This window comes from Coregonus lavaretus, assembly GCF_964263955.1.
Source record: "Coregonus lavaretus genome assembly, chromosome: 4".
NCBI lineage: Eukaryota > Metazoa > Chordata > Actinopteri > Salmoniformes > Salmonidae > Coregonus > Coregonus lavaretus.
The window spans coordinates 10,311,171-10,328,157 of NC_139991.1; the positions used below are offsets into that span (position 1 = coordinate 10,311,171).

The following is a 16,987-nucleotide window of genomic DNA, read 5'->3' on the forward strand; positions in this document are numbered from 1 at the left end:
CCATTTAATAACCTCTAAACATCTCTAAAGCATGTGAATATATGGAAAACGTTATTTTAAGAGGAAATGACGAAACAGGAAGTCTGACACACTAAATGATTCCGATAGGTTGACTCTTGTTCGGCGGTTTTTTTGGATTTGTGTGTCTGTTGTTAGCTTGCTAATGCGTTTTAAGAGTTGTATTTGTTAAAGCATATATTTTAAGCATGGATGACTCTACAAAGCGTATATTACAACGTCTAATACGACGAATCCCTTCTCAAATGCTCCAGACAATGCTTAGCAAGTGGGCTCATCTATCAAGGGAGGACCTGCATTCGCTGGACTTCACACAACCAAAATGGGTGTTGACGGAACATCTACTGGCTCTCTGTGAGGTAGATGTAGGTACTTAACTATTTAGTTATCTATCTAACTAGCTTTCTAATGATGTGATGTTCTCTTTAGCTAACTTGTTAGCAGTAGTGGAAAAAGTACCCTATTGTCATACTTGAGTAAAAGTAAAGATACCTTAATAGAAAATGACTCAAATAAAAGTGAAAGTCATCCAGTAAAATACTACTTGAAAAGTAAAAGTCTAAAAGTATTTGGTTTTAAATATACTTAAGTATCAAAAATAAATGTAATTGCTAAAATATACTTAAGTATCAAAAGTAAATATACATAATTTCAAATTCCTTATATTAAGCAAACCAGACGGCACCATTTTCTTGTTTTTGTTATTTATGGATAGCCAGGGGATACTCCAACACTCAGACATCATTTACAAAGGAAGCACTTGTGTTTAGTGAGTCCGTCAGATCAGAGGCAGTAGAGATGACAGGGAGGTTCTCTTGATAAGTGCGTGAATTAGACCATCTTCCTGTCCTGCTAAGCATTCAAAATGTAACTAGTACTTTTGGGTGTCAGCGAAAATGTATGGAGTAAAAAGTACATTATTTTCTTTAGGAATGTAGTGAAGGAAATGTAAAAGTTGTCAAAAATATAAATAGTAAAGTACAGATACCCCAAAAACGACTTAAGTAGTACTTTAAAGTATTTCTACTTAAGTACTTTACACCACTGCTTGTTAGTTTAATCTAACTCTCCTTAACAGTTCATCGTGTGCTAAGTTTAATCATGCCTATCATATTGGGAAATTTTTTGTTGTTATACAATCAACCTTTCTGATACATTCTACTTTTATGTTTCCCAGGAGAAGGGCTTGACAGTGAAACACATCACAGAACTTGAAATGATCTGTAAGTGTTATCTGACAGCGTGAATTAACTAATTTACCCCTCAGTAGCTAATGGTCTACTTAGTTGTCAGTAATAGATAATACATTTCACCAATGCTTTCCAGATATCATTGAGAATCCGAACCAGGGAATGTGGCATGGCTTCCAGCTCCTTGATGCAGAGGGTAAATGAAAGTCTCTAATACCTTGCTGTACATTTAGTATCTGGTGCTTTTACTGACACTCACAAAGTTGCCATTTAAAAATGTACCCTAATCAATATTAGAGTTCCAAGGTATTAGAGGTAGCCTAATCAGCACTACTGTTCATTTCATTATATTTTTCTTCACAGAGGATGCACCATCCATTGAGCTGACACAGTTCAAAGAACAATTCAAGGCCAACCTCACAGAGCTCATCAGCCATGTATGTATGTTTTCCAGTTTTTATATGCTTGGTAGAAAAGACAGAAAACTAACTAACATTCCTTAAAATGGACATTGGCTTGTAATGTCCCTCAATTGCTGTGCTTGCGTGTGCCATCTCTTAGTCAATGCCTGTATTTGTCTTTCCTTCAAAGGTGTCTATTAAAATAAAGAAACACACAGATGAGGCCATATGGATACGTATTGCCTGGGGGGACAACTTCACAAAGCCTAACCACCTTAAACCCACATACGTTGTCCACCATCTTCAGACCCCTTATGTCTTTGTGACCGGCTTAACTTCGAAGCATAAGCCTCTTTTAAACCAGGCAAGGATGCTTTCTGAATTGCCCCCGAGGGGATTCATAACGTCATATTGCAATGCTTTGAAATCTGTTTCTATGGTCTGTATCGCCTGTTTAACAGACTGAGTTCTGTCCTACAGGCCTTGGTTCTGGCCACCAGATATGGCTCTATAAAGGATGCTCAACTCAGTGGACGGAACCTCACCGCCATCAGAGATCTACTGATGAGGCAGTACCAACAGGTAGGCCTTGGCGCTGTGAAGGGACACGGGCCATATAAAAGCCTTTATCATGACCATCCCACTGCTTACTGCTAACAAGGAAAGCCTATAGAACTAACTAACGAGATTCTGTGTTCTGCACCTCTTCCTTCATTCGTAGGTGTTCCCCACCAAACATCCAAAACCTCTCCAGGAAAAGAATCCTGTCCCTAGAAGTATGTTTTGTTGTCTGCTTATAAAATACAATTGTAATGTATACATGAACATAATCATGGTGACAACCACAACTAATTAGATATCAATAGAATATTGACTTAGTTTATGTTTCACTGACATTCTATTTTCTCATATTAGACCCCAATATAGAGAAAGAACAGGCTGAGAATACAGAGAACCGACTTCAGATGGCCTGTGAGGCCTTCGGCGATGGGACACTGCCTCAACTGCAAAAAGCTGTCTACAAGGTGCAAGAAGTTGAACTATGGTTGTTTACGAAAAGCTTTCTTCTCATGTGCCTGCTGTGCTGTGCGTGACAATGTATTCTGCTCTCTTAGCTGGAGACCAAGTTCCGAGATAACTCTAACAAGATGTTGACAGGCAGAGAAGAGCCCTTCAGAGGAGTGGTGGAGTTTGCCAGCACCAACCTCCTAGAGTCACTCAGGCACTGTGTGTCCTCAGGTACAGTATCTATATGTCTGGGGCTGGGCTTTGTTTAATATCCCCTTTCATCTCTGTCAATATGGAAGAGCCACATCTTCTAGTTAGAGCTGCAGAAACACCAAATGATGAACAATAGCTCTCTCTCTCTGCAGTCTGTTCCATACCCTCAGGTTGAGAAGTCAAGTCTTCCAGGTGAATGCTCAGCATTAGAATGTTTTATTTGATGTGGTTTTATAATAATAATAATAATATGCCATTTAGCAGACACTTTTATCCAAAGCGACTTACAGTCATGTGCGCATACATGTTTACGTATGGGTGGTCCCGGGGATCGAACCCACAACCCTGGCGTTACAAGCACCATGCTCTACCAATTGAGCTACAGAGGACCACAAAGCCAGTTTTAGTTAGTTAACTGCTCATATGTAGCTCCACTTCTTTATTCAATTATGTCCATGGCCACAAGGGGGCAGAGGAACCATGACATACTTTCACTGTGTCCATCTCATTCTCCAGACAGATGTGCTGAGTTGTTTGATGCTTTTCATCCAAAGACTATTTGATTCGGAGGGTCTGCTATTAAGTGAGTGGATTCGATTAGACTGAACCGGGGTGAACTAGGCTATGGCCAGTCACATGACCGGCTAAAACCGGTGAGGGCGGAACACCCTGCTCAAATCAAATCAAATTTTATTTGCCACATGCACCGAATACAACAGGTGCAGATATTACAGTGAAATGCTTACTTACAGCCCTTAACCAACAGTGCATTTATTTTTTATAAAAAAGTAGAATAAAACAACAAAAAAGTGTTGAGAAAACATAGATCACATAGTCATCCGGAACAGCTGGTGCTCTCATGTATGCTTCAGTGTTGCTTGCCTCGAAGCGAGCATAGAAGTGGTTTAGCTCGTCTGGAAGTCTTGTGTCACTGGGCAGCTCGCGGCTGTGCTTCCCTTTGTAGTCTGTAATAGTTTAATAATCGAACAGTAATATGTGCAACCTGGTCAAATTGTCAACATGGCAGCATGATGGATCATTCAGACATTTTCAAACTAGCGTTCTTTGCAAAGGTAGATAGTGATTTATGTGTTTTTATCAATAGCAAACACTTTTGCATGTGAACATGAAATCCTAACTCATTACTCCACGTGTTACATCACTTTTGTTTCATGCAGGGAACCCGGCTCATGCTGCCCAGTTAAAAAAAATGAATGCAATCACTTTTAACCCTGTGCAAACTCAGCCTACCCCGTGAACAGGGCTGGCAAAAACGAATCCCCTCAGTAATTGCTTGTGCTTGTGTTTGACAGGTATGGCGTCAACCCCAGTCACCCCTCTTCTCTCATCCATCACACAGAAAGGGAGAAACAATTTTTTTATCACAGACAAAGGAGTTTAAATCAAGTTCAACTCTAAGTAGTGTATATTTGTATTGAATGTGTTAACATTGTATGTGGTTTAACATAATTTTTTTAGAACACCTTGTTTACCCCATGCACTCTGTTTCAGATTAAATAAATTGACAGATGTAATCTGTTTTATTTTGTTTTATTTAATGTAATTTGTTTCACTTATTTTGTATGAACAAAAAAACATTTTCTGCAATTATGTTGATGAATTTAGAGTGCAGTTCTGCATTTCGCAGTTTCAAACTCAATTCTTCCCCCATAAGAATAATCGTTATTGTTTCTCAATTCATATACTACAATCTGTACTCTAATAAATGTTATTGGATTAATTTACTTTGTGTTACTTGAGTAGTGTACAGCAAAGGGTCATGGGTGGCTTGTTTACATTTTTGCACATGTAATGTATCATAGAAGTAGCTACAATATTGCCACTTGCCACCCCTCTGATGTTGCCAGGACGCTTGTGTGGGAGTGGCTGTCTGTTGCTACGAAAGGTCTCCAGGAAGTCGACGCGTCGGAAGTGGACGCGTCCTTGTATTTTCCGGACCATTTTTCCTGGCTTGTTTGCAGCAGCGTTTCTGCTGCTTGAGGAGCGTTTGGATTGGTAACTTGTCAACAGAAACATGGCTGCCTCTGCGTCGGGGAAAGCAAACCGAAACGATAACGCTTCCATGGGCAGTCAAAAATGCATCGAAGAGCACCCCGCACAGACGCGGGAGATTATCAAACCGTCTATCATGGAGCTCACCAAAGAAGTGCGGACCAATATCCTCTGCACCGTGGAAGGATGTGGCAAGATTCTACCGAACACGCCAGCCCTGAACATGCATCTGGTGAAGTCCCACAGAGTAAAGGTAGCTAGCTTGTTAGCCTCTTTGCAAGCTAACCTAAGGGGCTACTGATGTATTTCAATACGTAGTCTTTCTATTTTTCAATTCATGATACTAGGATCGCTAACTAGTTGCGCTAGCTATTTAGCGGCATGCTTATTGGAAAAACGACAAGTCATCGTGCACTGTTTGAGGCCAGTACATTGAAGTTGTCTACCTATAACTATATTGCGGATAACGTTACTTTGTAACTATTGTGTTACAATGCTTTAAGCAATGTTTCAATCATCCTAGGCTAGGATCATAGCTGTATGAGACTGATTATCCTGGCTGTTAAATTAACTAGCTTTCTTGTACTGCCTTTACATGTCTGACATACAAATATATTCTCTGTTCAAACCCACACGGTTAGATGTGCACAATAATACGATTATTGTGGATAGTCAGATTAATATAATAGTTCGTTTAAAACGTTTACATGCTTTGTAAGAACAACGTCGATTTCACTAATAATCCTGTTTACATGGACATCTGAAATTACTGTACCCCCGCACATTGACTCGGTACCGGTACAACCTGTATGTCTCATTATTGTTATTTTATTGTAACTTTTATTTTTTTAACTTTCGTTTATTTAGTAAATATTTTCTTAACTCTATTTCCTTAACTGCATTGTTGGTTAAGGGCTTGTAAGTAAGCATTTCACGGTAAAGTGTACATCTGTTGTATTAGGTGCATGTGACAAATAACATTATTTGATTTTGATGGGACTTTTGATAAATGCAGAAAATCGACAATCAAAATAAATGTTTACCACATTGACCATGTTATTTTAACGAATACTATTTGATTCTGAGTTAGGACATATAACGTTTGTATGTGAAAAGATGCATACTTTAAGATCTTCCTAACTCGCTTCACCAACGCATGAGGTAGGTTTGCGCTAGGGGTGCTGGCACATGCGCAGATCAAATACACCGCTGGAACGCGGATTAAACCGTTTTCATGCCTTAATTCGAAGATTGCTTAGAAAACCAGGTGTTTTAATCAGCGTATGTTTACTTCGATTAAGACCTTACGCCGATTAAGATAAACAGAGTAAGGTGTTTACATGATTAATGACTTACTCGGCCTTCTGCCATAATCAGTTTAATATCGAATTATTTGTGTGCATGTAAACATACTTGTCTCCATGCCCGCATAGCCTAATTTTGTGTCGTATTATTGACAGAAGTGTCTGGAAATTCGAGCAATTAAAATAACTTTTAGTGAATTAATGTTTAAATGGCTGAAGAAGATGGCCTAAGCCTAGATGTGCAATGAAATCAGTCTCATCATACAACTAACCGCTAATGTCACACTGTCTTTAGCCTAAATATGAATATTGACTATAGTAAGGGAAAGTCTTGTAGACAAAGGTCCTCCTCTTGAACAGAAATGTATGCAATGTCCTCGCCAAGTCTTGCTGCCCCCGTGGGAGTCCTAGTGATTCCAGTTTCCTCCAAATGAATGCTGTTCTCTGCTGGGATCTAGCTGTCTTTTGTCTTGCTACAGACTGAGCTCTTTGTAAGAAAAGAAAAGGTGAATGTTTGAATTTGAATTAGGTCTGAAAAGCACTTCATGCTCCTCATTTCCCCACATAAGTACTAACTGTTCTCAATACTGAACCAATTCAAATGGGCCTAATGCAGGAGAATGAGAGATGGAGGAGAAAATGCATGGTGCAGCAGTTCATGAAGGAAACACAATGTCAATCTGAACAAAATGGTGTGGAGTGAGCATAGTCTTAGATGTCCATGACTGTGTGGAAGGACTGACAGTAGAGGTAACGCTACCCTTGCTTTCGAGAACCCAAGGCATTAACAAGGCATTCTGCCTTATCACCAAGGTTCTCAGCTATAAGCACCGCTTACCGGTGGGACCATGTGACTACAATCCCGACGCTCTGTTTTAACGTTTAGAAACGTCAATAATCATCACTTGTTTTCAAAACATATGGAACTTATCTTTCATATGAATGAGAAATAATCTTTCAATAAAATACATTTACTATAGCAGGTTTGCACAGATCCATACGTCTGTGTGCCTCCAGTGACGAACTACACTTCCTCTACACTTCCTCCCCAGTTACGCTTACACACAGGTGTTCGAGCACGCTAGATAGCTAGTTAGCACAGGTGGTCGTCTGTCTTCCGTAAACAGGCACTGTAACATGGAGATATGGCCGCGTGGGAACACTAACCATTTAAAGGTGTGTAGTAATTTAACCGTTTTTGTTTTTTGAAAATGATTTCTCACTGATATGAAAGATATGTTACTTATGTTTCCAAAACCGTATCCGAAGCGATGCGTGTTAACATTCAGAATGAGTGTCTGGGCTCTTAACAAAACTCCCCCGGCCAGAAGATACCTTCATAAATAGACACTAAATGTAGTTATGGGCTGACACTACCCTACCGGAGTCATCAGGGCAGGAAAGCACAGGCTGCTTTCTGTCCCTCCGCTGTTACTCACACACTGGTCAGGCATGTTCTTTTTTATTCCTCAACGCAGAAAGAGATATGATTTGGGTTATAACACTGTTGTCGCTGGACACTCACTGTGCCTTAGCTCTGCTGAACTGCCATATCACATTTGCTGGCCAACTGCTGTAACACAACAATCAATTTAATTTCACACACTTCTGAACATTACAACGCACGCTCAAATATTAGCCTATGCACTGTACTAGGCAGGCTGTAGTGTAGACTAGTCACACTTCCTGTGTAATGGCTGTGTGGAGGGTGTTAGTGAGTCACTCAACATGTTAAACTCGCAAGTTAAATACTTTTGATGACCTGACTCCTTGATGTAGCACACTGACATATTTTCAGTTTGCATTTCCTAGCTGCGGTGCTGCCCAGCAGACCCTACCCAAGCTGTCTTGTAGCAGACAGAAACAAAGCTATCTCTGCCTGCCTGTATCACCGTCTGTCAATGCACTGTGCCTGGTCTGTCTGCAGGGAAGGGACATAATAGTGTCATGGAGAGCAGCTCAGGGACTGTGCTCTGGCATAGAACAGACACAGTCTGAATGCTGCTGCAAGACGCCAGTTAGTCCATCTGCTGCTGCAAGACGCCTATGCAGAACTGTATGCCTCTGACATCGCCTGTACAATAGTATAAGAAACTGTGTCTATGTTCACTGTGAAGACAGATCATTTTAGCACTATGCAGGATGTTTATGTATATTAGCCTAACTTACATCAAAATGTCTCTTTTTATAAGTACTGTACCAATGACACCGTAGATGTAGCCTGCTAGGTGACCTTGGGCAGGGAAATACTGCAATGCTAATAATGATGGTTAGAAATACACAGGGGTCGATGCTGAGGTCTATCGGTGGCCTGTGAGGCCTACCAAGCTCTATGTCAGTGCTGTACTCTTACATAAGCATCATGCTGTTGTTCATTGAATTAATGCAATGTGCTGCTGACAGCTGATTCGGCACGGCTATCTGGAGACTGCCAGGAGTGTGGAGTGACGAAGCACACACTGTGGAAAGCACAAGCTCAATGTGCTGTTAAGCTAATTACTTTAATCTGAACCTCTTTAAAGTCATATACACTACCAATCAAAAGTTTGGACACACCTACTCATTCAAGGGTTTTTCTTTATTTTTAAAATTTTTTACATTGTAGAATAATAGTGAAGACATCAAAACTATGAAATAACACATGGAATCATGTAGTAACCAAAAAAGTGTTAAACAAATCAAAATAGAGTTCAAGTCACAGACACATCTCAACATCAACTGTTCAGAAGGGACTGTGTGAATCAGGCCTTCATGGTCGAATTGCTGCAAAGAAACCACTACTAAAGGACACTAATAAGAGACCTGCTTGGGCCAAGAAACACGAACAATGGACGTTAGACCGGTGGAAATGTGTCCTTTGGTCTTGAGTCCAAATTGGTGATTTTTGGTTCCAACCGCTGTGTCTTTGTGAGACGTGGTGTGGTTGAACGGATGATCACTGCATGTATAGTTCCCACTGTAAAGCGTGGAGGTGTTATGGTGTGGGGGTGCTTTGCTGGTGACACTGTATGTGATTTATTTAGAATTCAAGGCACACTTAACCACCATGGCTACCACAGAATGATTCCGTATGTGTTATTTCATAGTTTTGATGTCTTCACTATTATTCTACAATGTAGAAAATAGTAAAAATAAAGAAAAACCCTTGAATGAGTAGGTGTGTCCAAACTTTTGACTGATACTGTAGATGTGGACCTACCATCTGGAACACCTTTGTCTGTGTATTTGCCATTCGCATGTTTTTCTACAAAGGATAATTGGCGTGTCCATCCGCTGGAAGTTTTCATTGTAATGGTACTCTGAGAGAGAGAGAGAGCCTAGGCTAAAATCATCACTAACTAAAGTATAACTAATGCCTAGCCTTTAGCTCTCAACGGTCTTGAGTTGTGCTGATGGCCTACCTTCCTACATGTGGTTGGTTAGCCTACATTATATTTTAGTGCTGATAGATTACACTAAATCCTAAGCCTATAGTATCACAATCTAATCATGCATCCTCTCTCTCCATAGGACGGTCTTGTCAACCCCACCATCAGGAAGGACATGAAGGGCTCCCAGAAGCTGCTCTACTGTTGTCCCATAGAGGGCTGTCCACGAGGCCCCAACAGACCCTTCTCTCAGTTCTCCCTGGTTAAACAGGTACCACATCACTACAGTCAGTTTAAGATCTGTATAATGCCAGAGAGAGCCTGACTGAAACCACCTGAGTCAGACTCATGAGGATTGTCTAATGAATTGAAAGACTGAGTCAGACATTTCCTCCTGGGTTTTCCTGCTTTGGAGCTCCCCTGAGATCCTGATGGTGGATGGGAATTGTAAATGATTGGAAAGTGTGTCTTATAATTATATCTCAATAGAGAGGCTTTTGAAGTGTAACTAGGAAATTGGAATAAGGGAATTGTACATTCCTTTACAGCTTTCTTCCAGTTCATGTAACGAGTAACTTCCTCTCATAGCCCTATGCATATTCTGTTCTTTCCAGCACTTTATGAAGATGCATGCAGAGAAGAAGCACAGGTGTTCCAAGTGCAACAACGGCTACAGCACAGAGTGGGACCTGAGGCGCCACATAGAGGACTGTGGGAGGACCTACCGCTGCACATGTGGCTGCCCTTACGCCAGCAGAGCGGCGCTACTGTCACATATCTACAGGACCGGCCACGAGGTCCCTACAGAACACAGGTATACACTCAGTGTACGAAACATAAGGAACACGTGCTCTTTCCATGACATAGACTGAGCAGGTGAATCCAAGTGAAAGCTATGATCCCTTATTGATGTCACCTGTTAAATCCACTTCAATCAGTGTAGATGAAGGGGAGGAGACAGGTTAAAGAAGGATTTGTAAGCCTTGAGACAGTTGAGACATGGATTGTGTATGTGTGCCATTCAGAGGGTGATGGGCAACACAAAATATTTAAGTGCTTTTGAACGGGGTATGGTGGTAGGTGCCAGACACACTGGTTTGTGTCAAGAACTGCAACGTTGCTGGGTTTTTCATGCTCAACAGTTTCCCATGTGTATCAAGAATGGTCCACTACCCAAAGGACATCCAGCCAACTTGACACAACTGTGCGAAGCATTGGAATCAACATGGGCCAACATCCCTGTGGAATGCTTTTGACACCTTGCCCCGACGAATTGAGGCTGTGCAACTCAATATTGGGAAGGTGTTCTAGACACTGAAACAGAGGATTTTTACAAGCCAGATGGACAGATTGAGACATGCATTGTGCAAGGAGCCAACGTTCACTTGGTAGGCTATCCTTCCTCCTTGCATATTGCAGTCACTTCCATGTGGTGTCAATGAACCGTCAGTGGGTGCTCCTAAAAGCAATAGTTTCTATTAGGTAAGTCTCACATTTGGGTGGACATGCTGGTGGAGGGGATTTAAAGATATTGTGGACACATGGTGGCAGAGGGGCTCAAAGTCTTCAAGTGTCATGCAGTTTATCCAGTCAACCATCATGTAATTATTCAATAACGGATCATGTTGGGACTAACACCTGCATGCACAACGTGGCTTGAGAACAGACCTTGAATATGAAAACACAACGATTAAGTGAGAATGCTGGCACTGCACTTTGCTTTTATTAGTATTTGTCAAAGCTTTATAACTACCTACTGCTGTTTGGTCTGCTTGACATATTCTCTCCTCTGCCCTGTGTTTGCAGGTATCCACCAGTGAAAAAGCGGAAGATGGAGAGACAGATAAGTGGAGCAGAAAAAGTCAAGCCCAGTGAATTAATGTGTCAGATCATAAAAACTGACAGAGAACTTTCAGAGGGCTCCCTCCCTTCAGACAGGGTCTGCCACAACAACCCCCCAAAACACCTCCAGAAACTCCTCCTACCCAAGCCCAAAGTGGCACTGGTGAATTTCCCTGTGATGCAGCTGGCCCATCTCCCCGTCCTCCTCCCCTCCACAGAGAGCGGGGTTCTGAGGTCTGTGGTGCTGGCCGTGGACAGCCAGGGCTCCTTCAGCACCCTCCACTTCATGCCCCAGTCCATGGTGCCCCACCTGGACCCTAAGACCCTGGGCTTCAGGGGCAGCATGCCTGCCTCCCGCTCCAGTCTGGGGCCTGTCAGCATGGGGGTGCAGGTGAGTCTGGAGTCAGTGGGCTCTGGCAATGACCCAGGAGGAGTCAGGGGGAGACGTACCTCCACCAACATCCAGACAGACATCTCATACTTGTCCAGGATGCCTTTGGGGGACGGGGTGGGGATGGAGGTGTGCCCCATTGGTGAGTCATCGGTCTCATCGTGTTCTCAGACAGATATTAGTGTGAGTGCTCAGGTCCTGCTGCCGGTCAGTGTAGAGACCCAGACATTTCCCTCTAAGGCCAAAGCCACCACCACCATCGGGGCGCAGACCGACACCCATACCCACACCCTCAGCCAGCTGTCCTGCCCCTATTCCTCCCCATCCCAGTCCCCCTACATCACCAAGCAGACCCAGACCAGCCTCCCCCTGGCTGGGTCAGAAGAGAGGGCTCAGATGGACCAGGCCATCATGTGCTCAGACCTCTTCGACAGCTACTCCCTCAGCGTCTCCACACAGACGGCACTGACAGACGGACACTTCAGAACCCACGGTGTAGACGACCCCCTCTCCGGCGCCAGTAATGGTCTCTATGACGACGACAAGTCAGCAGGAGGCATGTGTTTTGGCATGCAGACAGACGATCTCCAGTCGGGCAGCATGGCGGACAACCAAACCCAGACCACCTTGGCTCTGTTCAATGACCTGGAGAACATCTTGTCGGGTCACTCTCTGTCTGGTCACCAGACGCAGACGGATTCTTCAACAGGCTGTGGATCAGGTCTGGGCTCTGTTCAGGAACAGCACACGGGCATCGACTTTGACATTGAGGAATTCCTGAACGCGGCCCACATCCAGACTCAGACGGAGGAGAGCGGGCTGGGGGCCGACACACCCCTGGAGGTCCTGGACATCCAGACCCAGACAGACTTCCTCCTTCTGGAGGGCCTGGGAAACAGTGAGGGGCCGGGCCGGAGCCAGGCCAGCGACCTGGAACTGGAGATGTTTGACACCCAGACCCAGACAGACCTCAACTTCCTGCTGAAAGCCGGAGGCCACATGCCCCTGGGCAACATTCTGCGCCAGTCCAGCTTCTCCATGAGCACAGAGTCCTCTGACACTGAGACACAGACCGACCTCCGCCAACCGCTGACACCAAACTCCAACATCCTTCCCTCTGTCTCCCAGGGCGATCAGGCCAGGCTCTTGAGCAGCACAGAGACTCAGACGGTGACCGACGCATCTTCTGAGGGCCTCGGAAACCTCTTCCTGACCAGCAACGAGACCCAGACAGTCATGGATGACTTCCTGTCAGCTGACATGGCTTGGAACATGGAGTCCCACTTCAGCTCGGTGGAGACGCAGACGTGTGAGGAGCTATTTGCTCTCTTTCAGCACTCCGAGAAGGCCAACAGCTGAATACTCCCCCACCACCTTCTCAGCCCACACAATGGGTTTCTGGTTTCCATCCAGGAGGGCCTGTCCTGGGCTCATCATCCTCTACAGTCTATGTCCCTCTGCTAATGGAGGTTTAGGTGTAGAAGTGAGCCGCCTTAGAAGTCTTACAACATTCTACGGGGCATGTCTAGGATAGCATGTCCAGACATCTCCCCCCTGCTAGTTCAAAAGCACTTTATTATCAGTTCATGGATATGATTTCCCATCCTTGTTTACATGTTTATTTGCACATGTCTTACTACTTAAATATATATTTGGTCTGAAAAGCCAATTTAGTCCGTTTACAACGTTTTAAAAGTTTGAGCACTAATGTTTGCTGTAAGAGAGTATGTAATGCCTGTTGAGCCTTTCCTTAATCATATTGCTATTGAATGGCTTCCGGCAGATTTGATGTGGCATAAACGTACTAGTGAAATTCTAAGTTAGTTGCCGCACTCCCATTGTTGACATGTGATTGTGAAGTGCAGTCTTGTAGAATTGCCCTATTGTTAAAGGGCCTCCCACCTATAAGCTGGGTCACCGCGTTAGCGGACTAGCCTGTCATTGTCTTTGACTTATTCATTAGCTGGCTGTAAGTGTATAGCAGCACAGTGTGCTGAAGTGATACAACACTGTAGAGAAACACTATGAGGATCTAGCTACTCTCTAGTCACTGTGATTACATTGTGGTTGTGTATGTCCACCACCGCCATATACAGTGCCTTCAAAAAGTATTCACACCCCTTGACTTTTTGCACATTTTGTTGTTACAAAGTGGGATTCAATTTGATTTAATTATCATTTTTGTTGTCAGCGATCTACAAAAAATACTCTGTCAAAGTGGAACAAAAAAAATTGTATTCATGGAAAATATAACAAATATATCTTCATTAAATAAGTGTTCAACCCCTTGAGTCAATACATGTTAGAATCACCTTCGATTACAACTGTGAGTCTTTCTGGATTGTGCAACATTTGTCCATTATTCTTTTCAGAATTCTTCAAGCTCTGTCAAATTGGTTGTTGATCATTGCTAGACAACCTTTTTCAGGTCTTTCCATAGATTTTCAAGTAGATTTAAGTCAAAACTGTAACTAGTCCATGCAGGAACATTCACTGTCTTCTTGGTAAGCAACTCCAGTGTAGATTTGGCCTTGTGCTTTAGGTTATTGTCCTGCTGACAGGTGAATTCATCTCCCAGTGTCTGGTGGAAAGCAGACTGAACCAGGTTTTCCTCTAGGATTATGGCTGTGCTTAGCTCCATTCCGTTTCTTTTTTTATTCTGAAAAACTCCCCAGTCCTTAATGATTACAAGCATACCCATAACATGATGCAGCCACCACTATGCTTGAATGTTTTGGAATATTTTTATTCTGTTCAGGCTTCCTCCTTTTCACTCTGTCAATTAGGTTAATATTGTGGAGTAACTACAATGTTGTTGATCCATCCTCAGTTTTCTCCTATCACAGCCATTAAACTCTAACTGTTTTAAAGTCACCATTGGCCTCATGGTGAAATACCTGTGCGGTTAGGAAGGACGCCTGTATCTTTGGAGTGACTGGGTGTATTGATACACCATCCAAAGTGTAATTAACTTCACCATGCTCAAAGAGAGATTCAATATCTGCTTTTTTTTTTTTTTTACCCATCTACCAATAGGTGCACTTTTTTGCGAGGCATTGGAAAACCTCCCTGGTCTTTGTGGTTGAATCTGTGTTTGAAATTCACTGCTCAACTGAGGGACCTTACAGATAATTTTGTGTGTGGGGGTACAGAGAATGATGTAAATGTAGTCATAAAAAAAAAAAAATCATGTTAAACACTATTGCACACAGAGTGAGTCCATGCAACTTATTATTTGACTTGTTAAGCACATTTTTACTCCTGAACTTATTTAGGCTTGCCATAACAAAGGCGTTGAATACTTACTGACTTAAAACATTTCAGCTTTTCATTTTATATGAATTTGTAAAAATGTCCTAAAACATCATTCTACTTTGACATTATGGGGTATTGTGTATAGACCAGTGACAAACAAAATTGAATCAATTTAAAATTCAGGTTGTAACATAACATTTGTTTGGGGAAAAGGGCAATGGGTGTGAATACTTTCTGAAGGCACTGTATAACAACCCCACTAAACGTTAGGGAACATTAACTGACGAAATATTACAATTTCTATCAAACTTTTCTTGAACTATCTACTCTAAAGCCTACTGTATTGGTCATAGCTAGCTTTTGGTATCATTACAATATTTTACCTCATTTGCACATGCACCCCATTCAGATTTCAAGAAACAGGCATTTGTTGTGACATTTTCACGGAATGTGAACTTTACAAGAGCTCTCCAAGTTGTGAGTATTTCCCCATGTTCGATTTTGTTACGTTGGTGCCTTAAAGTATTTTTCATTATGTATTTTTTTGTTTTCATTGGGCAGTGATGCACTAAGCAGCTTTAAGAGGTAGGAAGAAGTTCAGGATCAAAATGTATTTAACATTTAAATTATATTTATTTGTGGAGGGTGTATTGGAAGAATACTTCAAATACTTGAGTATCTTTAATTTGCATGTTGAGTACATTTTCTGTACCACTACTTTCAAAAACATTTGGTTGCATGATGTTAGAATGCCTTCTATGAGTTGTATTTGGAAAAAGCTGTTTTGTGTTACGCATCTAGGTTCTAAGAATGCTATGCAGTATTTTGTCCAAGGCAGCATTCGCCCTACTGTGGTACACTATCAATATGTATAGAATTGTACCCAGAAACTGCAGATTGTAGCCTACATGACACTGTGCCCATACTACACAACATGGCTTAGTTTTTGCACCTTAAAGTAATCGAAACAGGACCGTTTCATTCCAGTTTATAACAGACTTTCATACTCGACCACTACATTTCATAACAATGTATTGTACTGTACTATGCTGTACTGAATACACTACTATTTAATTTATCGTTCTTGAACTTGATTATAATAGCGCTGAGGGAAAAACTGCCTTGCTTAAAAAACTACATGGCAGGGTTGGAGTCAATTCCATTTTAATTCTAGGCAATTGAGAAAGTAAACCAAATTACAATTACAATCTTTCCTCATTGAAGATAATTGGAATTTCAGTGTACTTCCTGAATTGAAATGGAATTGACCCCAACCCATGGTACATGGGGGTGTCAACTTCAGCGCTTCGGTTTTTCTCAGTAGGGAGTGCATGCAGTCTTTGGTGCCAAGATAATCGATTTCAGTTGCATTTCTGTTTGTAGCCTTATCTGTTGTATTTCAGTTGCCTGAATGTATAGAGGGTTGATGAAGGTTGCCTCTCGCTGTTTGTTTTGTTGTTGATGATATGCAGCAGACGCTCATAATAAACTCTTCAAAAAGGGTTGAGGTAGTAGCTGGTTGTTTGTACTAGCTTAGTCTTAGTTCACTTCAAATCAAAGGACAGGAATGCAGTGCTGTATAAAGCCAAGTCAAATATTTTATTAATGATTAAAGCACAGGCTACTTTTGACTTACAACACCATCCTCTACATTGCACACTCAACGTGCAATTTTTTTGGTAAACGTCAGTCAGTTTTCACCTGGGTTGTATGGCAGTACAAGTTAGTTTACTATGTACGTGTATTATGCTCAGTCCGTTTGAATACAATATTGTAATTTGGACTATGATACTAATTCCTCCCCCAACACACCTATGCTGTCACAGACCCTCAGAATCACAGTGTGGGTCACATCTAGCATGTAATTCAATAGGCTACCAATGACATCTTCGCATGGGTTGGTACACTACAATCACTGACTGCTCATTCCATTAGAGTGCAATAGCACTAGCATGCTTTGGCAATGGCTCAGAGCATGTTTTGT

The 16,987-nt window shown here is 42.2% G+C and overlaps 2 protein-coding genes across 3 annotated transcripts; both read left to right on the forward strand.

The window, feature by feature from the left end:
• The first annotated feature begins 88 nt into the window (after nt 1-88).
• On the forward strand, nt 89-4,574 carry LOC311127760 (centromere protein N-like). Of its 2 annotated transcripts, none has more exons than XM_084159634.1 (10): nt 89-377; nt 1,196-1,241; nt 1,345-1,404; nt 1,572-1,645; nt 1,800-1,973; nt 2,090-2,191; nt 2,331-2,385; nt 2,525-2,634; nt 2,725-2,848; nt 4,144-4,573. In XM_084159634.1, exons 1-10 carry the CDS (start codon nt 207-209, stop codon nt 4,230-4,232), a joined length of 1,005 nt encoding a protein of 334 aa, XP_084015760.1. In that variant the 5' UTR covers nt 89-206; the 3' UTR covers nt 4,233-4,573. The 2 variants fall into 2 exon arrangements, with proteins under 2 accessions (XP_084015760.1, XP_084015759.1); XM_084159633.1 differs by having other exon boundaries at nt 116-383; nt 4,144-4,574.
• Nucleotides 4,575-4,826: 252 nt separating this feature from the next.
• Nucleotides 4,827-13,154, forward strand: atmin (ATM interactor). Its single transcript, XM_084160538.1, has 4 exons — nt 4,827-5,096; nt 9,658-9,786; nt 10,130-10,329; nt 11,322-13,154. The coding sequence occupies exons 1-4, from the start codon at nt 4,866-4,868 to the stop codon at nt 13,105-13,107; spliced, it is 2,346 nt and encodes a 781-aa protein (XP_084016664.1). The 5' UTR covers nt 4,827-4,865; the 3' UTR covers nt 13,108-13,154.
• Nucleotides 13,155-16,987: the final 3,833 nt, after the last annotated feature.